Source organism: Anthonomus grandis, unplaced genomic scaffold (genome assembly GCF_022605725.1).
Source record: "Anthonomus grandis grandis unplaced genomic scaffold, icAntGran1.3 ctg00000388.1, whole genome shotgun sequence".
Classification (NCBI taxonomy): domain Eukaryota; kingdom Metazoa; phylum Arthropoda; class Insecta; order Coleoptera; family Curculionidae; genus Anthonomus; species Anthonomus grandis.
The window spans coordinates 96,082-119,513 of NW_026088489.1; the positions used below are offsets into that span (position 1 = coordinate 96,082).

Genomic DNA, 23,432 nt, shown 5'->3' on the forward strand with positions numbered 1-23,432 from the left:
ATTATCAATATTAGCGAATTTATAAAAGCAAAAAACGAAAACAAAAATCTAGGAAACTAATAAGTTTGTTTTGATGAACTTACCACAGTTAAAAACCCAATCGTGACAAATATTTGGTCTTTTAATGGGAAACTTAAACATTTTCAAACTGCATTTCCGCCTAAGTTGTCGCAATTTAAATAATAACATTTATCGCCACCCGTAAAACGCGTAAGACTAGACATTTTTGTTTTGTTTCAAAAATTAACAACGCTAAAAAAAGGAAAATACTCCCCTTAGGCCAATGTTTACGAAAAAAATTGCGGGCTTTATCACATGACAATATTATGATATGCAAGTCATGCCAAAAACAAAATAATCACACAAGGCCGGGCCGGTGAGCCGTCGAGCCGCCCAACTCAATATAATCATAGAATAACCAGACAAATCAAGGTCGACACGCGCGACACGCTAGAAAAGAAATTTTTTGGCACCTCAGCAGCTCGCATCGCGAGCGATATTTCTTGGCCGCCCAACTATCGTCCCAGCTGATCGAGTTGGGTGTCTAAATAGGTGCCATTTACAATGCATTGGAGTATTTTTCTATTTGTCTGGTTATTTTATGCTGTTATATAATAAATTAGTGTAGGTATTAGATCAATGGTGGTGAGGTTATCAGTTGCGGTTTTACAGTCCTGTGAAATAACCCTCGTTGATGATGATTCACTCTTTGAGCATGTGTTTAAATCTTTCCATTCGCTATCACCGAATGTGCGATTTATAAATATAACTCTTAATTTATATTCCGATGCGTTTACGGGTAATGCCACAGAGAAGGAAGCAGGGTTTTTTATCGAATCCATTCTACTCCAAGCAAATGGCCAAGTATCATTCGTTCTATTAAAACAAATGTATATTTCTTTACCATTATCCGGATGACTAATGAAAAATGTATTATTAATTAGAGCTGATAAAAGTAAAAATTTCGCTTTTAACATGGCCATATTATTTAATTGTAGTAAGTAATATGTTGTTGTTATTGAGGTGAGGAAAGGAAATAAACTGAAACTAAAAAACTAAATATTATGTTTTTATATATTTATTAACATGGTAATAAGTTACATAAATAGTTATACAAAAATGTGGCGTTATTTTTACTACACATGCAATTCGATAAAGAGTGAGAAAACCAAGCTGGTCGATCCATTTTAAAACTTGGAGCTGTCTGTTCAACGTTAAGAATTGCCACTTCTGGATTGTTCTTTAGAAGATCTCTCAGGAAGTTGTACTTTTGATGACCTCGTACATAGATTCTTTGAATATCATAATTCTTAATTATTTCCACTAAAATTCTTTTTACGTCAGATAAGGTACTGGATCCTGCGTAGTTTTTAATTCGATGATGATGTTGTCGTAAATAGTTTGCTATTCTTTTTTCAGCAATACTTAACTCACTATGCAATTTTGGAGGTTTAATTAAAAAGTGTTCACATCGAATCTTCTCAAATATAGTAATTTCTTTCGGTATAATAAAATTATTTGAATCTTCAGTTTGGTAAAGACCTTGAATGTCAATAGTTATGAATCTCATGTTGTTATTGTTGTTACCTAAACGGTTACTAAATAAATGAAGAATAAATTCGACCCTTTTATACTAGTTCTCTTATCAAAGTAGTCAACGGATTGTATTCTATTAGTTTATTGTTAATAATTATGCAATAACAACGGGTATTATCGGGGAAATTCGTGCCAGCTTCGAATTCTAGCTTTACGTCGACTGTAGATAATTTTATAAATTCTTGGCGGGAACAATCGATTACAAATATTGGATATTTTAAAAAGGCAGTATAATTAAACAGAGGAAAGCTTATATTCCATAAAATAACTTTTGAAAGTCCGAATATAATTGATATGACTCGGTATATTTTCTTTTTGTAAAGTCGAAGTTTTGGTTTTCAAATGGATACACTTTCAAATGGATACACGGAGTTTAACCATAACCGTATGTTATTAATATTTATGTCATCGTAATTATTTATATCTCTTAAAGGATTATCTTTTCGATTTGTCTGAAAGCAGACACAAACAAATCTTGGTCTAGTAAAATTTGAAGTGGTTTTTACACTCCATACATCTTTATTTGTAGCCTTTAGTGATGGCAGTTCATGGAATTCTCATTGTCTAAAGGGAATCTGAATAAATCTGTTTGAATTGATTTGTTCCAGTAAATGTAACTTATATGGATCACTAAGATGTATATGTTTTACTTTTAATTCAATTTTTTGAATATCTATAGTAGCTCTACTGGTACCGCTACTTTTATAACAATTATTATTATTGCGAGCTCTTACTAAATGAAAATCATGTTTTCTTATAACAATTCTACGATAATCATGAAAGATACTAAATAAATGTCCTAATGGGATTCGAAGACTAAAGGTTTTGTCTTTTTCATTGTAAGTAGGAATATCATTAGAATTTAGACAGGAAATCCATCCGCCTCCTATAGAAACACATTTATCTGGTGAATAGCATAATAGCCCTCTAATTGTTGACACGATACCCGGTTCTCTCACCTTTTCCACTTAGTTCATATGATAAGGTTTCAAATAAATAAGCTCCTACGTTATTACTTAAAAAGCACAGTCCTTTTGGAATTTCCGCTTCATCTTTTGGTTTAAACGCACAATCCAAGTATAAGTGTCCACTGGAAAAGTCTATAAGAACATCTTGCTGATTAACGATTATTTCTATCTCATCGTTATATCCAAATGATTGCGTTTGTGTATAATACGTATGTTCTTGTTCTTTGACAATGTTTTCATCGAAAACAGCCTTATTAAATATATTAATTTTATCGGACATTATTTCCCAATTGTTTTAAAACAGAGATACTTTTTTTAGACAATTTATTTTGATGTTTTTTATTACTAGTAGTATGCGAGTCTTGTTGTTGCTGTTGTTGTGTTTCACTAAACGATTTATAATCGACTGATGACTTTTTCATTATGCTCTCTAATTTATTGCTTTTATTTGGCTCCTTATCCGTCAAGACTAACTTATTATTATCAAAGTCATCATATCTAATAATTAAGCCCATCTTGTTTACTTTCCAAGAAATAGTTGTTCAACTATTTCTTCGTTTTGAAAGTTCACTAGCTCTTCGTTTTGATCTGTTACCTCAACGGATATATTGTCAATGACATGTTTTTTATTAATCGGTAAATATATAGGGTTATGTGGAACAATATTTATAGCTTAACCTGGATCAACAGTTGGGGCAAACTCAAATAATGTGTGGGCTGGTCTATTACCATAATAACACCCCGAAACGATATTACAATTTATTCGTATTGTCACTACTTTTATTATATTAACAGGTATATCGGATATATGGTTTTTTAATTTTGGTAATACCTTCTTTGAGAATCCTAATAGCCTTCCCACTGACTTATCATCAGTAAAGTCTAGGTCAAAGATACTCTGCACTTCACATTTTAAGGTATTATTATTAGGTTTAATAGATAAAATTCGATTTTTCTCTTCTTGCGTACAAGTATTTGATGAGCACAGTGTTAATCTTAGGTATTCTTCTATATCGCTTATTTCATATGCTCCAGTCGGAATTTCGATAACTTGATCATTACTACCTGTTAAGATTTTAAATTGGTTATTCACATTTTCTCCAATATTTGGTATACTGTTATAGGTATGAAAACCTATTAGAGATATTAAGTAATTATAATTGGCATCAAGTTGAATTGGTGAAAAGAAGTCAGCACTTAAGATGCTACTATGACCTTTCAACGTGATTATCTGAGACATGACTAAATAAAACACCTTTTTTTCTTTGATATTTATATGACTATATTTTCTTAAACATTATTATATAAATATTTTAGGCATAAATGTCCACAATTAAATGAACTATAGTTTTGATAACAGTTATGATTATAAATAATGTTACATTCGTTTCTTCGTGTTATATAATCGACTAATTTTATAGGTGGCTTAAGATTGCCAAAGCTATCGAAATAGCAAATGTCTTTATGTATTTCTCTTTATGTATGTATGTATTTATACTTTATGTATTTTTAATCTTTCTTTATGTATGCTACCCAATGACTTCCAACTCCTTTTTGGGAATCCAAATTAACTATACCGCATTCAAATTTAAAAGGTCCACGTTCTGGAAGACTATCTCGCATATAATATATACACCTCGAAATCCTTTAATTTTTATATTATTTGCCGCTTTTTCCAAATCGAAATTGGTCAAAGGTCTCTTAGGTAGCTTTATTGGAAGTTTTTTTACTGCTTGTTTAAGTATAAACCAAGCCCCTTTCTATATTTGCTTAAAAAAAGTCCTGCTCCTTTTTTCCCCAAAGCTATAGCTTCCATTCTTTGGTTATGCCTTTCGGTCTCTTCCAGTTTTTTTCTAGCAGCCTTCATGTCATTAACTGTCTTCGCAACAGCAGATATTCCTCCTGTTAGACTGCCTATTGCAGTCAATCCGGCAAGAATAGGTATGAGAGGTAAGATTCCTCCTTTTTTAGGAACAGGAAGGACTCTTGCTAAATTGATTTTCTTTTTACCACCAACTCGTTTTATTATTAAACGTGCTTGATTTACAAGAGAGCCGATTCCTGTTCTTAACGATAAATCATGATTCTTTCATCAAAGGAAGTAATAAAGCTTTTCTAAAATTTAAATTTTTTGACTTTCTTTTAAAATTTTTCTTTTTCGATTTTCGTGATTTTTTGCGGGACTGCATCATTTTTTATTCCTAACCCCATTTTCCGCTTCATTTTCATAGCATTAGTTACGAACCAGCTCGATAATTTTTCTTTCATAGAAGAATCAGGAGCTTTCACTCTTTCCCACGCCTTATATTCTAAGGCACTTAATAATGAAGAAAACTAATAGTGAAGAAACTTAATAGTGTTATTCAAACAAGATGAAATAAATTTTAGACATATTTATAATGAGCACGTTAATACTGATATGGAGTTTGACATGTTTAAAAAAATATGCTCAAAGTGTTGGAAAGAAAAATATGAATTTTTGGTCATTGTTAAAGATGACGATATTAAAAAAGGGAGATATCGCAAAGGATTTGATAAATTCATTTTATTTTAAATAACTTTTTTTCTCTTTTTATACTCATCATAAACATATAAAAGCCGAAGTCGTAATGAAAAAATAGTCAGATATATTTCTAAAGTTAAGGTGATAACAAGTAAACAGAATAAATACAAAAGGTTTTAACATCCATTATGATGCTGTCTAATAAAAAGAAACATGTTAAACGTAAAATTATTAAAGCACCAGAGAATGTTAGGAAAAAATATAAGTTATTAAAATCACAGGAACAAAGTGAAACTGCCCAGTTTGATACTCTGTTTAAACCTATTTCCAATCCACTGAAAAATATTCAAGAGAATATTTCGTACATAAAAGATACTACTGTAAAAAATAAAATACCTGAACCAGTGATGGAACCGAGTAAAGTAAAATTAAAAAAAAGGAAACCTCAAAAATATCGAATTTTTCAAACCATCAAGAAAAGAAATCCATTGCTAGAACAAAAAAGCGAAGGAAATAATTTTAGTGTAGACGAAGAACAGCCAGTAGAAAGTTCTAATGATGATGATGAGACATGGTCTGAAGCGTACTCGGAAGAGCCTCAACAACAAAATCCACCACAACAACAACAAGAACAACATGTCAGGAAGTCGGAACTTTTTTCGCATTATTCTGATATACCCAAATTATATATTCAGGAATTGCTTGAAGGTAAAAAAGGCATATATGATACTACGTATGGGCCAAAGTTTATTAAAGGAAGTGAAAATGAACGGCAATTAGGAAATAAAAGAATGAAAATTCATTCTACAGGAGACTTGAAAATATACAATACATTATTTAAATCGACTATAGGATTATATGAATTATTATTTAAACTCAAGCCACAAAATTATACGACAACAGACTTTGCAAACTATAAAAAAATAATTTTAATATCAAACATCGCTTTTCGCGATTTTGATAAAACCAAACAGATTTCGGGAAATATAATTAAACCAATTTTTGAAAAATTACCAAAAGAGAAAATGGGAGGTAACATAAATGTATATAATAGAAAACCTATGGAATATATTTATTGGGATAATAAATATATTCTATTGCAAATGAATTGGTTGAACGTTTAGCGTTGTTACACGCCTCATCAACTGCAGGAAATAACTATTCCCATTTAAATGAGATAAGAGCGATAGAAGATGAACTACGAGAGACAAATATTATAATATTAATCAAGTTTATATGAGTAAATAGATCATTTCAAATATGTCTGTTGATAAGTTTGGACGTACAACGCATGAAGGTACAAGTAAGAAATTTCGTTTAGATTTTTCGCAGCTACATCAGCAGCTTGCTTATACAAAAGATGGGGATTTTGATTTACAAAATCGAAGGTTATGTAATGCTAAAGATCCAGAAAATTCACAGGATTGCGTAACTAAAAAATATATAGATGACATAAATAACACGATAGAGGCAAAAAATAATGCTTTATTAGAAATTATACAAAAAAATATTATTATTCCATTAGAACTAAAAATTCAACAATTAGAGAAAGCAAATATAGAATCAAAAAACTCATTAAAACAAATATTGGAAGAAATAAATTTATTTATATCAAGAAATCCACCAACGGCAGGCAAGCATATGGCAACTAAGAAGTACGTAGATGATGCAATAGTATCAACAAAATAGTCTCTCAGAAGTGATATGAATAACACAAAAAATGATATTTTAAAAATTGTAGGAAATTTAATAAAATTGTAGAATTTTTTTAAGTAATAAATTTATTAGTCTATTAGTTTGTGCATTATTATGAGTCAAGAACCTGTACAATATGGATCTGACGAATACGAATAGTGTAAAAGCCAAAATTGTTGACGAGCTTCATAAACCGGCTCGTCGTAATTTTATTAGAAGGAAAACCATTTTAAAAGGAATTCGAGACCTACCTATAGACCCTAGAAAAATTTAATAAGGGATATAGGTACATTTTAGTGGTTATAGATTGTTTTACAAAATTTCTAATGACTGAACCGCTAAAGTCAAAATCGACAAAGGAGGTAGCAACTGCGATGAGAAAGATTTTTAACAAATATGGACGTGTAAAAAATATTCAGTCAGATCTGTTAACGCACAACCATGAAGATATAATAAGAAAATGTAATAGTGGACTGTATTTTAGTAAATGATATGGTTCAAAGGAATTGTACGTTACATACACACATGGTTTTAAATGTTTGAAGTAAAGGGCACTTACCAATGGTCTTCTGTCTTCACTGTAGATAGGGACGTCCCTTTATATAACTACCAACTTCATAAGCCTTGCTCTCACAACCAAATACAAATTAAAAGGTCCTTATTTTAGGTTTCGTAAAATTGTTAGATCCGGCACTCACGTCGTTCTTAACCTGATTGCTAGTCAATTGTCTCTGCTTTTACCTTGCTGGTAAAAGTGCCCAGAATATACCAAATATGTGTAGTACATGCGCGATTAATAGATTTTAACAATTATGATTTAGCGGTGCGCTAACATTATCGGCCGCCAAAACACACAGTGTTTTCAGTGGGAAAAAATATACTCTCGAACAGAAAAATAAACAACAAACACCAGCATATTGTATACCCATGTAAAACTAAAAATATAAAATAAAATTCTGAAATTACCTATTGAAAATTCCCTATTAAATTCCCAGGTAAGACTTATAGACTAATTAAATTGTTAATTTTCAGGAAGAGGACACAGTTTAATAACTGGTCTCTTAAAATTACCCACTGAAGTTTTAACCGTTGCAACGCGAATTTGCCCGTCTTCACCGGGATGCAGTTCAATAACGCGACCGAGAGGCCATTTTAGTGGCGATTTTAAATCGCTCTGAATCAAAACTAAAGCATTAAGTTTTATTGAAGTAGACGGATTTGACCACTTGTGGCGCTGTTGCAGGGTGTTTAAGTATTCGAAAGAAAATCTCTTCCAAAAATCAGCGTGTAATTTTTGTATAAGTTGCCATTCTATTTATATTCAAATGACTTAAATCGGGGTCTGGGATTCCAGAGTTTAGAGGCTCGAGTGTTAGAAAATGAAAAGGTGTTAAGGGTAAGAGATCATTAGGATCTGTAGATTGTGCCGTAAGAGGACGTGAATTTAAAATGGCCTCGATTTGACAAATTAAAGTTGACATTTCTTCAATAGTCAGTTTTTGGTCTCCAACCACTCTTAAAAAATGGGATTTAAAACTCTTAACTCCCGATTCCGCCAACGCGTTGAAATGAGGTGAAAGAGGAGGCCCAAGGTGCCAACGAATTAAAAGTTTCTCTGAAGCTTCCTTGGAAAATTCTACAAGTTGATTTTTAAAACCTATAAAATTACTGCCCTGGTCGCTCCAGCAATCAGTTACAGTGCCACGTCATGAAATAAATCGGCGAAAAGCCGATACAAATCCTTCTGTAGATAAGATCGTTGTAAGTTCCAGATGAATAATTTTGTATATTGTGCAAACAAAAACGCAAACATATGACTTAAAAACCTTTGCACCGCGGTAACGATAGGGAGTTACATAAAACGGACCACAAAAGTCGATTGCTATGTGAGAAAATGGCTTTAACTGATTGATTCGATGAAATGGTAAATTTCCCATTGGAGGGGGCTGATATGGTTTTGGTTTTGTTCTAAAGCAAAGTAAACACTTTGGTAATAATTTTTGTATGACATGTTTAGCAGAAATGATCCAGAATTGTTGTAGTAATAAATGGTGGAGGGTTTTTAGGCCTGGATGCAAATGTTGGTTATGGGTATACTCAATAACTAGGTTAGTAAAGGGATGAATTTTTGGTAATAGGAGAGGATGCTTGGCAGAGTAGGGTAAGTCTGAATTTTGAAGACGTCCACCCACACGCAGCATTCCTTCCTTGTCAATAAATGGTGAAAGTTTTCGATAAGGTTTTGGAATAGGAACATCTTTATTTAGTTTAGAAATAAGATCAGGGAATGACGAAGTTTGGACATGTTTAATTAAGACAGAGTAAGACTTCCACATTTCATCTGGACTCGGATTTTTATACAATTTTGTAGTATTTTTCTTAAAATTCATTTTTACTCTGAGACAATATGACAAAATGCGTTGAATTTTAGGTAATGATGAGAACTTATTGATAAGAAGATCCAAAGTATGATTCTCAACAGTCGTAGTAAAAACCTTGCGTTTTTCCTCCATATTTACAGCGCTAAAATCCTTTTTTGGAAGATCCCTTACACTATCGGGCCAACTACTTTTTGGATGCCAAAGAAAAGCAGGGCTCTTCCACCACAAATCATGATAGATCAATTTAGAAGCTGTTAAGCCCCTGGAAGCACAGTCAGCTGAATTAATAGCTGATGGAATATAATACCAAGATGAAGAGGGGATTATTTTTTGTATATGATTTACTCTGTTTCCCACAAAGGTCTGCCATCTCTCTGGAGGAGAGTTTAACCAGGCAAGAACTATTTGGGAGTCAGTATAGGCATAAATATTATTGATGGTAATATGAGTAGAAGAGGTGTGTATGACAAAACTCACCAGATTGCTTAAAAGAACCGCGCCTAGTAATTCTAATCGAGCTAGAGTTTGACGATTTGAAATTGGTGCTACTCGAGACCTTGCGCAAACCAAAGATACAGAAATTTGATTACCACCTGCTACCCAAAAATAAACTACTGCGGAGTAACCTTTGTTAGACGCATCACATATGGCTATGATGTCACAAGATCTGTTTGCAAGACTAATTTGCCTTGGAAGTTTAAACTCTGATAACAGGGGAAGTTCAGATTTTAACTCGGTCCATAACTTTACTAGAGGTTCTGGAGGAGTATCATCCCAATCTATTTTTAAGAGCCATAGTTGTTGCATAATGTATTTAGCTAATAATAAAATAGGACAAAGAAGACCTAAAGGATCAAATATTCTTCCTATGACCTGCAAGATAGTACGTTTTGTACATTCAGATTCATGTGGTTTGTATTGATAAGTAAATATGTCACTTTGTGGATGCCATTGAAGGAAGTAAAACCTTGATAAAATTTGGTTGTTCTTTGTCAAAAGAAAGAGACATTTGGCGGTCAGATTCAGGAACTGCAGCTAATAATTCTGGACAGTTTAAGGCCCATTTGGCCAACTAAAATCCACCAGATTTCAATAAGTCGATTAGCTCCCTTTGAAGATCAAGGGCTGAAGAAATAGAAGGGCTAAATCCGAGAACATCGTCAATATATGTATTTTGTTTTAAAATACGACTTGCATTGGGAAAGTTTTCCTTTTCGCGTTCTGCGAGTTCATTAAGGGTCCTTATGGCAAGAAAAGGTGAGCTAGACACTCCAAAAGTAACTGTATTGTGTTCATATTCGCGAATTGGATCCTTTGTTGAGAATCGCCACAAGATTCTTTGAAATTTTCTATGTTCCGGGGTTATCATGATTTGTAAAAACATGCGTCTTATATCGGCTATGAAAACTATCGGATAAAGACGGAAAATAAGTAATAAAGAACTCAAATCGTTTTGTAATTTAGGACCAGGTAGCAAAGTGTCATTAAGACTAAGACCTTTAGGACCCTTTGCCGAAGCATCCCAAACAACACGGAGTTTAGTGCTAATACTATCCGGTTTTAGTACACAATGATGTGGCAAATAACACGAAATATTTGATTTGGGCAAGTTAAATGGAATATGAGTCATGAGTCATATATTCATGATGAATATATTCATTTATAAAATCTGAGTAAGAATTGTATAATTCAGGATTTTTTATAAGTCGGGATTCAAAAAGTAAAAATCTTCTGAGGGCTTGAGGATAAGTATTTCCTAGGTCTGGTTCCGATTCTTTAAAAGGAAGGGATACCATAAACCGACCAGTCCGTCTGACAGTTTGGCTAAAAATAAACTCAGCTCTTTGATCATCCCCTGAAATTAAAGGAGCGGAAGGGATTTCTTCAAGTTCCCAAAACTTGGGCATTATTAACTCAAGAGGTTGAGCTTCTGAGTTGTGAAGAAAATAAGAAGTCGTTTTCGAGGGACAAGAATTATTGTTTACTTTACCCAAAACAATCCAACCGAAGACGGTCTCAATAGCCGTAGGCTGACCAACTTGGCCAACAATTTTCTTTTCTTTTAGTATCTCAGTAAAAACTTCGGCCCCTAATAGTAAATCAACTGGACTAGAAATATAATAGGATTGATCAGCAAGTTCAAGCCCTTGTAAGTGTTTCCATTCATCGTTTTGTAAAGTAAATGAAGGCATGTTCGAGCATAATTGTGGTACAACAATGGCTTCAAAGGACAATAAAGGATTAACTTTCCACTTTGGTTTTATGGTACAATGAGCTATGCCCTTTGAAGTGAAGGATGACATTTGATTTAAACCAAAAATTGAGGTTGTAAATTGACGCCTTGGAAGACCAAGACGGCGAAGACAGATTTCTGAGATAAAGCAGTTTTGACTGCCATTGTCAATTAAAATTCTTATGGGTTGATAATTCCCTTTACCATCCATTATCTCTACGACAGCTGTAGCTAGAAGAACAGTACCTTGAATAGCAAAGGTATTACCACAATGGGTATTTAGATTATCGTTAGTTTGGTGGGTTGTGGCAGAATTAGTAGTAGAACAAGAGGGTAGGTTTGAAGCATTAGGTTCAGAAATATTTTTAGACATATGAATTAATGTATGGTGTTTACCATTGCATGTCTTACAACGATATGTTGAAGAACAATTTTGAACAGAATGAGATGGGTGTAAGCAGTTTAAACAAAGTTTCTTCTGCTTAACAAATGAAAGGCGATCTTGCGAATTTTGTTCTGCGAATTTTGTGCATTTTGTAAGTACATGTAAGGCATTACACAGAAAACACTTAATGTTAGGATTAGGTAAAGCATTGTTATTAGATACGTAGGCTGAAAAGGCAGTAGCAGGTTTATTATTGGATTTGAAATTCGGGTATATATTTTGTTTCGTATTTGGCTGAAAATAAGATTTGTTAGATTTATTAGATATAGAATGTTGCAAAGACTCTAAAGCTTTACATTTATTTTCCAAAAATAAATATAAATTCTCATATTTTGGAATTTCAACTTGACTAAATTCTATTTCAAAACTTGTTCTTGTAGGTATATCTATCTTCTCTAGTAGAATAAAAAACAGTAAAAAGTCCCAGTTTTTTGTTTGAAATCCGAGAGCATTCAAGACTGCTAAAGACTCTGAAAATGTATCAATCAAATTTCTTAGTTGTTTCGAGCTGTCATTTCTTAGTGTAACTGACATTATTGCATGAATTGCATTAGAAGCCATAAGCCGTTTATTTTGATAACGACTGATTAATTTATTGTATGCGATATTATAGTTATCATCTGTGATAGCAATACCTGTTAACAGTTTCAAAGGCTCTCCTTCAAGAAAAGAAAATAAATACTGTAGTTTTTGAACATTGCCTATGTTATCATTGTCGTGAACAATTTGGTTATACAAATCAAAAAATGTTGCCCAAAATTTCGGATCACCCTTAAAGGTAGGCACACTTAATTTATGCAATTTAGCATTTGATTCAACTCGAACAACATTGGAAGAAGATTGATCGGTTTGCAAGCAAAGTTTGTTGTAAATCATTTTACATTCGTAATAATTCTTCACAACATCTTTCTGAATTTTGTCTTGAGTTTTATAATCCTCATCAGAATCTTCTGGGATTGCCATAATGACAGAATTATGGTACTCTCCAAATTTTTCATAAATTTCATCCAAATCGGTATACCTAACATTAAAGTGCTCCATGTATTGCGGACTTTTTTCAGACTCTTTAGCGAAACGATGACATTCAGCTATGCTATTAGTAAGCACATCTCGTTTCTGAATTGCCTTTTTTAAAGACATTTTTTTTTCTTTAATAAAAATTTTTTATTTTAATTTTTCCCTAGTTTTTTTTTTTTTTTTGATAGCTATACCTACTTAAATTACCATAAAAACCAATAATCTAAGGCTATAATAAAAATAAGTCACTTGAAAAGTACGCGAAAAGGAAATAAATAAGTTTTGGGATCAAATCTGCTACACTATACTAAAGCTTAAATTCAGAGCCTCACGGTGCGAATTGACCGGAGTCGAGACTGTGAAATGCAGTAAAACGCGGGACAATTTCTGCCGCGGGATGATAATTTACTCGTCTAAAATAAATTTCAATGTCACTGACGAGCGGTGATCGGTTTTTTAAGAGACATTCAGAAAGGATCGGAAACGAACGAATGACGAGTACCGGTGCGCGCAGCGCTTTGAGCGGAGTACGGATTGCACTACACACTACGTAAAATTTTTAGAATAGTTTTGAAAAAAAACTTGTTTATATGTTTTGGAGACTACAATTATTATTTTTAATTTTTTAATTTTTTATTTTATACGGTCGAAGGCACCAAAATGTTAACGCACAACCATGAAGATATAATAAGAAAATGTAATAGTGAACTGTATTTTAGTAAATGATATGGTTCAAAGGAATTGTACGTTACATACACACATGGTTTTAAATGTTTGAAGTAAAGGGCACTTACCAATGGTCTTCTGTCTTCACTGTAGATAGGGACGTCCCTTTATATAACTACCAACTTCATAAGCCTTGCTCTCACAACCAAATACAAATTAAAAGGTCCTTATTTTACGTTTCGTAAAATTGTTAGATCCGGCACTCACGTCGTTCTTAACCTGATTGCTAGTCAATTGTCTCTGCTTTTACCTTGCTGGTAAAAGTGCCCAGAATATACCAAATATGTGTAGTACATGCGCGATTAATAGATTTTAACAATTATGATTTAGCGGTGCGCTAACACAGATCAAAGTTTAGAATTTTTTGGCTCGCATTTCCAAAACTAATGAAGGAATTTAACATAAACCATTATCATACCTACAGTGTAATAAAATGTAGTATGGTGGAACGAGTAATTAGAACACTTAAGTCAAAGCTACAAAAAGTATTTCATCTAAATGGAACATACAACTGGGTGAATCATTTAGAAAATGTTGTTAAAAATTATAATACTACGAAACATACAACTATCAAGCTTAAACCTATAGATGTTAAAAAGAAACATGAGAAGCCATTACTTTCTACTGTTTACAAGCGTATTCCTCTTGAAGAGGATACAGGACCCGTACGTTACACCCGATATATGCAAAAGCCTTGATACCAAGTAGACGATATTGTTCGAATTTCAAAACAAAAAAATATATTTGAAAAAGGATATACCGCCAATTGGACAACGGAACTTTTTAAAATAATAGAAGTGAAATCTACCTATCCAGCTACGTATATGCTAAGTGATTAAAATAATCGACCAATTTTAGGTTACTTTTACGAAGAGGAATTGCAAAAAACTATGCATCCTAATATATATCGTTCATGCGGAAGAAGAGAGTTACATCTCCAAATTTTTAATTTTTCATTTTTTTTCATATTTCAACTTAAAAACCTGCTAAGTTTAATGTGAAAAAATGTTACATCTGAGTTTAAATAATTTAGCCAATAGATGGCGCATGTAACTGTTTGTACAGAAGCAAATTGACGAGTCGTTGCTTGTCAAGATCATTACATTTTCAGTTGCTCCATGTTCTTCCAGGAGAGTGCGCCGAGAAATTTGGAAAACTGTTATATCTAACAATATAACCACATATTTATTAGTTGTATTTTGTTTTATAACAGTTTCGTAATAAGGTAAATATTAAAATTCTATTTATTTTTCTGGGAAAGAGGGTTATAAATCAACTGTAACACTCTTCTTTACTATAAAATAACAGAAATTTTTACCAAGCGCTCTGAAATAAGGTAACATTTTGATTTATAACTCTATTTCATGCAATTCCATACTATTTTTCGGTATTTTAAGCAACATCTAAAAAGAATTTTAGAGATATAACTGTCTTCCGCAAAATATGTCCAAATATGTTTTGTTATAATTTAAAATAATACTTTTTTGTTTAAAACTAAAACAACATTTAAACAAAATAATTTTTTATAAATGGTATTTTTTGTTGTAGAGTTCAGTTGCTGTAAAATGGCTTTTCGTAACCGGACAAATCTCATAATAATGAATGCCAGCCTTATTATTTCAAATGAGGGTATTAGTGAAAAAAAGTTAAATAATAATAACATGCCTACAGAGAGTATTGCTGAGATAGTTGAACTCATTAACCAAAGTAAGTTTAATTGGTCTATTAATGGGTTTGTTAAGTATACGCGGTTTTTTAAACGTGCCTTTTAATATTGAGAGCTGAAAAATTGTGAATAAAATAAAACAAATTATATACATATACCTATGATGTATATTTCTTTTTTACTTTTAGATGAGGATTTAGAATCTGCTCTTAGTGAGGAGGTGAATTATAACATTACAGATTACTTGACAGGAGAAGTTCTAGAAAAGGACACTAATAAAGAGAATCAATCACCATACAATCACTTGGGTAAGATAATTAATTATGGCAACTTCTTTTTAATATTTATAAAAATTCAAAATTTACAAATAAATATAAAATTATTATTGTGGATTTTTTTTTTTAATACTATAGAATGTTTTAAAAAGTTAAAAAGAGAGTTATATACGGTGGATAATATATAAAAACATTCAGAGTAAACAGATTATGAAATAACGTGTTTTAAATTTTAGAACCTACTGGAGCAACTGAAAGCCTTATAAAAGAGAGAATCGACGAAAATTTAAGTTTAAATGACGAAACTTTAAATTCAGTTTACGACAGTCAACCCGGGCCATCCAATAAAACAGGTAAATTTCGTATTAACCAAGAAATTATAATAATATTTACACTCGAAATACTATTTATAGCAACTTGAAGTTTTTTTTATTCTTTATAGATCAGCATTTTAAAGAATCATCAAGTGGAAGCTCAAGTAGTTCCTCATCGTCTACTTCCGATAGTTCAGATACGGAAACAGATGATGAAGAACCCTTTGGTTCTGACGATAGTATTGGTGATCCGAACTATAGCCTTCCAAAGAGAAAAACTATAAATCCGTCCTCTAATGAAAAAGACTAAGAAAACGACTAAAACTTAGCCACACTTGGCAAAAAAATGAAGCAAAAAAATTGAGAAACGCAGGTAAAGCTTACGCATCAATGAGGTAAGTGAAAAATATGGACGGGAGCAAAGCAAAATTGAGAGTTGAGCGACCAACAAGAAAACTTCTTCCTCCTTGTGAAGAAAGGTGCAAATTAAAATGCTCTCTAAAAATAAACCATGAACAACGCGAAAATATATTTGACGAGTATTGGGGCCTAAAAGATATAGATAAACAAAGGCAGTTTATTTCATCAAACATGACAACTGTAAATCCCAAATATAAATATTCAAATGTTGAAAAACCAAGAAATCCGAATAATGCGTACTATTTTAAAATAGAAGAAAAAAACATAAGAGTGTGTAAATTTTTTTTTTATTAATACATTGGCAATTAACCATAGAGTTATCTCTACCGTTTTAAAGAAACAAGCTGTTTGTGAAAGTGGAAAGGTAGTAGAGTCTGACAAAAGAGGACGCCATGGAAACCACTCAAAAATAAGCGATTTAATTAAAAATGGAATTAGAGACCATATTAATAGCATACCTCGTATTGAAAGTCATTATTGCCGCTCGCATTCCAGTAAAGAGTACATTGAAGGTAGTAAGTGTTTGGCAGAATTACATAGGGATTACGTAAAAATATGCAAGGAAAAAAATGAATCTGCGGCAAACTATCTTATATATAAAAAGATATTTACTGAAGAATTTAATATAGCATTTCATGTTCCAAAAAAAGATATGTGGGAATTGTGTTTGCAGTATAGAGAGTGTACAGAGGATGCAAAACTGGAAATTCGGGAAAAGTATGAGTAACACATAAAGGAAAAAGATCTTATCAGAAAACAGAAGGAACAAGATAAAAAAAGTCCAAATAATGTAAAAGTAGTAGTGTATGATTTGCAGGCAGTATTGCCATGCCCCATTGGCGACGCCTCATCGTTCTATTATGTGTCTAAATTGAATGTATTGAACTTTACCTTGTCTGATATAAAAAGTCACGAAGGGACTTGTTTTTTGTGGCATGAAGGTGAAGCTCAAAGAGGTTCAAGTGAAATAGGTACTTGCATTTTTTGATACCTTGAAGCTACCATAAAAGATCAGAAGGATGTTGAACTTGTTTTTTACTCTGACAATTGTGCAGGTCAAAACAAAAATAAATTTATACTATCTCTATACATGTACTCTATCAAACGCTTTGATCTTAAATCAATATCACATAAATTCTTTATACCAGGCCATGGACAAAGCGAAGGAGATAGTATGCATTCAATTATTGAGAGGCAGATAAAGAAGTTCAAAAAATCTAGCCCTATTTATTCTCCAGAGCAATATGCCTGCATAATAAGATCTGTTAAAAAAAAAACAGCTCCAGCATATACCGTCAATGAACTATCGTTTTCTGATATATACGATATTAAATCTTTAGCTACAAATATGTTTATTAGTTTTCCAAAAGACTTTAAATTTTCAGAAATAAAAAAAATGCGATTAGACAGAGAGCACCCTTTGACCTTATCTTATAATTACTCGTTTAAAGAATCCGATTTTAGATCTGTAGAGGTAATAACTCGAAAAAAGATAAATACAAAAAAAATTACATTAAAAAGGGCTTACACGAAACAAGTAGGTATAAGTGACTCTAAAAAAAAGGGCTTGCTTTCATTAATTGAGCGAAGAAAATGCGTCCCAATGTATTATTTAGATTTTTATAAAAATTTATAATACCTACTCAAAAGTAGTATACATTTAGCAAGAGTAATGTTATTTTTTAAGTTTTTTATAATTGGTTTGTTTTTCGTTTTTTGTTTACTAGTTTTAAGTAAAATTATATTTTTAAGTTCAACAAACTATTAACCATAGGAACAATTTATACTAATTATAAGCCACTGTAAAAAATGTGTTGCAAAATAAAAGATTTGGAAAAGCTAATGTTTTTTTTATATGAAAAAGAGTTTTTACTCAACATTAATACCAAAACACAATTAAATTTTATTCAAGAAAGTTATATTTACCTACTATTTAAATCAATATGGCACAATAAAGTGCTTACATTAAAAAGGATTTTCTGTTCTACAATACTTAAAGAATGGCCAAAGTTTGGTTAACAAACGACTATTCGTTAAGAAATAACAAATCTGTAAAGTTTTCCTAATATTTCAAATGGCATTTCCCAAAAAAGTAGTTTTTTGAAATGTAACGCTATTCTTCCGCATGAACGATATTTAGTCGAGAAAATACTTTCCAAAAGAAGAAATCAGGTATATCCACCATGCTGAAGAAGAGTGTTACAACTCAAAATTTAAAATTTTTCATTTTTCTATATAAATAGCTTTTAAAAACAATATATTTTTATGGGAAAAAATGTTATATCTCTGACCTTAATACCACCAGAAATCTGGCAACATGTAACGCGCAGATTTCGGCATATTTCTTACAGTCTGCGGGAAAGAGCGCGACAACTTATGAACTTAGTATGTCGCAGATTTTCCACGTGGTATCATTAACGCGACTCGTAAAAAGTGTTACATTTCAGTTTGAAACGTTTTGTGCATAAGGGTTTTTTTTTCAAAACAGTTACAGTTTAAAATATAACGCTTTTGTTAAAAGGTAAGTGATATATTTCTTTAAATTTTTCTTAAGTGCTGTTTTATTTATGAATGTAACATTTTTATTTAGAAGCATGGGTCAGAACTCTGATTTATTTTATGAAGAATAATGTTACATTTAGACTTAAAACGGTTTTATGAAGAGTAGTAGTTTTATAAGTAATGTAAAGGTTATGTTTTATTTTTATATAAAACCATATTGAGTTGTTTTTTTTTGATATTTATATTATTATCACATTTTTGCAACGTCTGCAAGATACAAGAGTAAAATCAAAATTAAGTTTTCAAAAAAATCTTATCATAACAAAAGTGTTATCTTGCGGGATTTAGAGATACAATAAAATTAAAAGGAAATAAGCATAGTAGAGCGCCTGTTATACATGTTTCTTCGCGTAATAAAAAGAAAAGACGTCTGATTTGAAGTTTGAGGATTAATAATTTTAAGTTGATTATAAAAGGGCTATAATAAAATGTTTGATGACAGTAAATACGTATGAGGTTTGACAATAATCAAATATCACCGCCATATACCGGGATCGTGAAAAATGGAACATGAATGATTTTAAAAAAATACAATTTATTTATTTTACAATAAATTTGTATGTTAATCGTGCATAAAGTTTTATATGCATTTAGGGCATAACTGGTTTTTATGAGCCTATGGCTCTTTTATAGCCCTCGCTAACGCTCGGGCTCCAAATAGAGCCTCGGGTCATAAAAATCTTTTTATGCCCTTAATACATAAATAACTATTATACATAATACAGAATTTAATTTATACACATTATTATAATTTCGTACATAATATAATTGAAAAATCCTTTTAGCTACGATCTCAAACATGGAATATGGTAAAAGTGCACGTATTTTGCGCATGGTAATTGATAATAATGTTTTGAAAAATGAGGTTATTGGCACGAAAACTGAAGCAACTATAAATTTACCTAACAATCAATCCCCTAATAAAGAAAATATTATTCCAATAAATGAAGCAATTTCTAATGACACAATAACTATGGAAGTTCTGGATAGTTCATTCTCTTATAATATTGAGCCTTATGATGAGACAGCTATTCCTAATCAGGCTATAGTACAAGGTAAACTAAGTAAATTATAGCCTGAAATGTTATTAATAAACTTATTAATTTTAAGGCCATCAAGAGTCAAGCCTAAAAGATAATGGCACAATGATTTACAATGAGAATGAAAACGAAAAAATGCCCCTAGGTACTTACAACATTGAGAATTTTGTTAGGGTAGTAAAAAGTGTTATACTGTATTTAATTTTTTTAGAGCAACTACTCCCATTACCCCCTCCCGCTTCAAGTAGTTCTTCATCATCTTCTAGCTCCTCTTCCTCAGATACCTCAGATTCGTCGTCATCTGAAGATGAAAATGAGCAGCCACAAAATAGTTTAACGGTTTCCGAAATACGTAAAGGTAAATAATTGTTATTTAGTACTCCATTATTGTACCCGCCATCAGTATTACATTCTGGTCACCTGTCGAAAACCAGCTTTCCACCTATCAAACAATATAAACAACATTGTTTGACAGGAAAAAAGCTGGTTTTTCACAGTTAACCAGAATCTAATACTGATGGAGAGTACAATATTTTGTTTATTTTTAAGATGAACCCGATCAAGACCTACAAAGTGACCCTTACGATACTGATGATAGTGTTCAAGACCCTCTATTTGAAAGATCAACCTTGTCAAGTTCTTCAGAAGAATCAGAGGTGGACGAAAGCAATCTCCAGCCCAGTAAAAAAAAAAAAGTTAGTTAACCGAAGTGAAAATAATAATAAAACTTGTAAAAAAAATAAAAGAAGACCGGACATGTGGCAAAAAAATCAGGCAAAAATTCTAAGAAATAAAGGAGAATCTTATGCTTATACTCAAGTACGAAAACTCGGAAATGAAACAATAAAAATAAGAAAAGAACAACCAAAGAAAACAATTCTTCCTCCATGTGATGAAAAGTGTAGAATAAAATGCTATGATAAAATATCTTTCGAACAACGTGAAAAAATTTTTTCTGAATTTTACAATCTTGGTGACATAACAAAACAAAGGGAATACATAGCATCAAATATGACCACAATTACTCCCAAATACAAGTACAGTAATGTTGCTAATCCGAGAAACCCTAATAATGCCTATTTCTTCATAATATTGGGAAAAAATATAAGGGTATGCAAAAAATTTTTTATGGCGACTTTGTCTATAAACAATAGAACCATTCAAACCGTGCTGAAAAAACAGAAAGTTTGTGAAACAGGAAAAGTCATTGATATCGATAGAAGGGGAAGGCATGGCAACCACAAACATGTGAGTGATGAAATCAAAAATAAAATAAGGTCACACATTGATTCAATTCCGAGAATTGAAGCTCACTACTGTAGGGCTAATACTTCACGCGAATTTATAGAAGGGGGCAAAACATTATCAGACCTTCATAGAGACTACATTGAATTGTGTAAAGCAGAGAAAATAGACTTCGGCAATTACCAATTATATAGTAAAATTTTTAATGAGGAGTATAACTTGTCTTTCCATGTACCCAAAAAGGATCAATGTGAGGTGTGTTTGAAATATGAAACCGGAACCGAACAACAGAAAGCTAACTTAGAACAAAAATACCAGGAACATGTACAGGGTGACCCAATAAGACTGTTCCTCGGCCATATCTCGGGAACTGTTCGTAAAAAAAATTAAAAAAAAAAAAATTATTAGGTAAATCGGTCATGAAAAATCGTTGGAAAATATTTTCAAGTTCTAAAAATAGCAATGGGCACTTAAACTTACATAATATGCACTTTTGGGCCCGAAATAATCCGCGCTAGCTTGGACAAGTTCAGCATCAAGGGAGATATAGTGTAAATGTTTGGTGTGGGATAATTGGAGGGCGGGTTGTTGGTCCATATATTTTGGACGGCGCATTAAATGGTCTAACATACCTACATTTCTTAGAAAATGTTCTTCCAATTTTAATGGAAGATATTGCGCTGAACGTCCGCCAAAATATGTTTTTCCAGCATGATGGTTGCCCCGCCCATTATGCTCTTGCTGTTCGCCAGTATTTAGATGCCACCTTCCCTGACCGTTGGATCGGAAGAGGAAGCCTATTCCCTTGGGCGCCAAGGGAAGTATTTAACGCAAGAATCTTTAGACGTTGCCTATTTGGAATGATTCTGTTTATAATTGCACACGTATTAAAACTTAATGAATATTTCTAGGTCTCCCGATTTAACCTGCCTTGATTTTTATCTCTGGGGAAGGATTAAGGATATAGTCTATGCAACAAGGCCAACTTCCCGCGAGGATATGATTGCAAGAATTAGGAATGCCATCTTAAATATCCCAATAGCTGAAATTGAAACTGCTGTTTCTTCAACTCATCAGCGTCACTTTCTTGTTCCTTTCATGTTTCATTTGTTTCATTTTCCAAGGCCTACCTATAATATTAAAGTGACTTATTACGTTCGGGATGCGTTTTTTTTCCTTATTTTCCCAATATTTGCGGTTAGGAAAGACATTTTGACAAACGGTTTTCACTGGCCTCTTTGGATGTTATTTGGCTACTTTTTCATAAAGAAAAAGTCATATCATTCCATTTGATTTTTTTGATTTTTTTAGGATTTTGGGTGATGGTGTCAAAGCTAGCCCCCAGGCGGAAAAGGATTCAACTAAATCAACTATATTTTGGTTGATTCTTATTGCCCAAGGAATGCTCTTTTCAACGATACCAAATTTATTAAAATCGGTCAAACCGTTAAGAAGTTAAAGCAAGTTATTGCAAAAACAACTGAACGCGCTCCACCATCTTTGTTTTTGAAATGGCTGATTTTTTTATTTTACGAAAATCATAGATAACCTGGTTCTCTTTAAAAATGAAAAAAAAAATTTGGTTGTTATGCAAAATTTAAAGAAAAATGCAATTTTAAAATTTAAGATGACAATTACGCTCTCTGGTGGTAATTTTTAGAACTTGAAAATATTTTTCAACGATTTTTCATGACCGATTTACCTAATAATTTTTTTTTTTTTTAATTTTTTTACGAACAGTTCCCGAGATATGGCCGAGGAACAGTCTTATTGGGTCACCCTGTACGTGAAAAGGTGCTTAGTCGCGAAGAAAAAGAAAAGGACAAGCAAAATACTGATACTAATACAAAGGTTGTAGTTTATGATCTTCAAAAAGTTTTGCCCTGCCCAACCGGCCATGCAAATTCATTTTATTAGGTCTCCAAATTAAACGTGTTTAATTTTACTCTTTTTGATATTAAGGCCACAGAAGGTGTATGCTACATGTGGCATGAAGGAGAAGGTTTGCGTGGGGCAAATGAAATTGGCACTTGCATCCTTAAATACGTTGAGAACATAACAAACAAAAGTAAAGAAGACTTGGATATAGTTTTCTATTCCGATAATTGCTGCGGGCAAAACAAAAACAAGTTTATTCTAGCCCTGTATATTTATATGGTTAGTAAATTAAAAATAAAATTTATTACTCATAAGTTTTTTATAAAAGGGCACAGTCAGAATGAAGGAGACAGCGTACATGCAAGGATAGAATCTGAAGTGATAAAATATAAAAAGTCTAATTCAATTTTTGTCCCAGACCAATATGCAGTTATGATTAGACAAGCAAAAAAAAAGGGAAAAAGCTAT

General features: G+C 32.2%; 1 protein-coding gene across 3 annotated transcripts; it reads left to right on the forward strand.

Annotated features, from left to right (window-relative positions):
• The first annotated feature begins 18,644 nt into the window (after positions 1 to 18,644).
• Positions 18,645 to 20,643, forward strand: LOC126749624 (uncharacterized). 3 transcript variants are annotated; one of them, XM_050459327.1, is made up of 5 exons: positions 18,645 to 18,760; positions 19,587 to 19,856; positions 19,912 to 19,986; positions 20,053 to 20,199; positions 20,391 to 20,643. In XM_050459327.1, exons 2-5 carry the CDS (start codon positions 19,601 to 19,603, stop codon positions 20,543 to 20,545), a joined length of 633 nt encoding a protein of 210 aa, XP_050315284.1. In that variant the 5' UTR covers positions 18,645 to 18,760; positions 19,587 to 19,600; the 3' UTR covers positions 20,546 to 20,643. The 3 variants fall into 3 exon arrangements, with proteins under 3 accessions (XP_050315284.1, XP_050315282.1, XP_050315283.1); XM_050459325.1 differs by having other exon boundaries at positions 19,912 to 20,199; XM_050459326.1 differs by lacking the exon at positions 18,645 to 18,760 and having other exon boundaries at positions 19,327 to 19,856; positions 19,912 to 20,199.
• Positions 20,644 to 23,432: the final 2,789 nt, after the last annotated feature.

Bases quoted from the DNA above. Each gene is read 5' to 3' on its own strand.
- LOC126749624 (XM_050459325.1), top strand. From the start codon at position 19,601: ATGGAATATGGTAAAAGTGCACGTATTTTGCGCATGGTAATTGATAAT. The intron at 19,857-19,911 runs GTAAACTAAGTA...ATTAATTTTAAG, and splicing joins TAATCAGGCTATAGTACAAG to GCCATCAAGAGTCAAGCCTA. The intron at 20,200-20,390 runs GTAAATAATTGT...TTTATTTTTAAG, and splicing joins GGTTTCCGAAATACGTAAAG to ATGAACCCGATCAAGACCTA.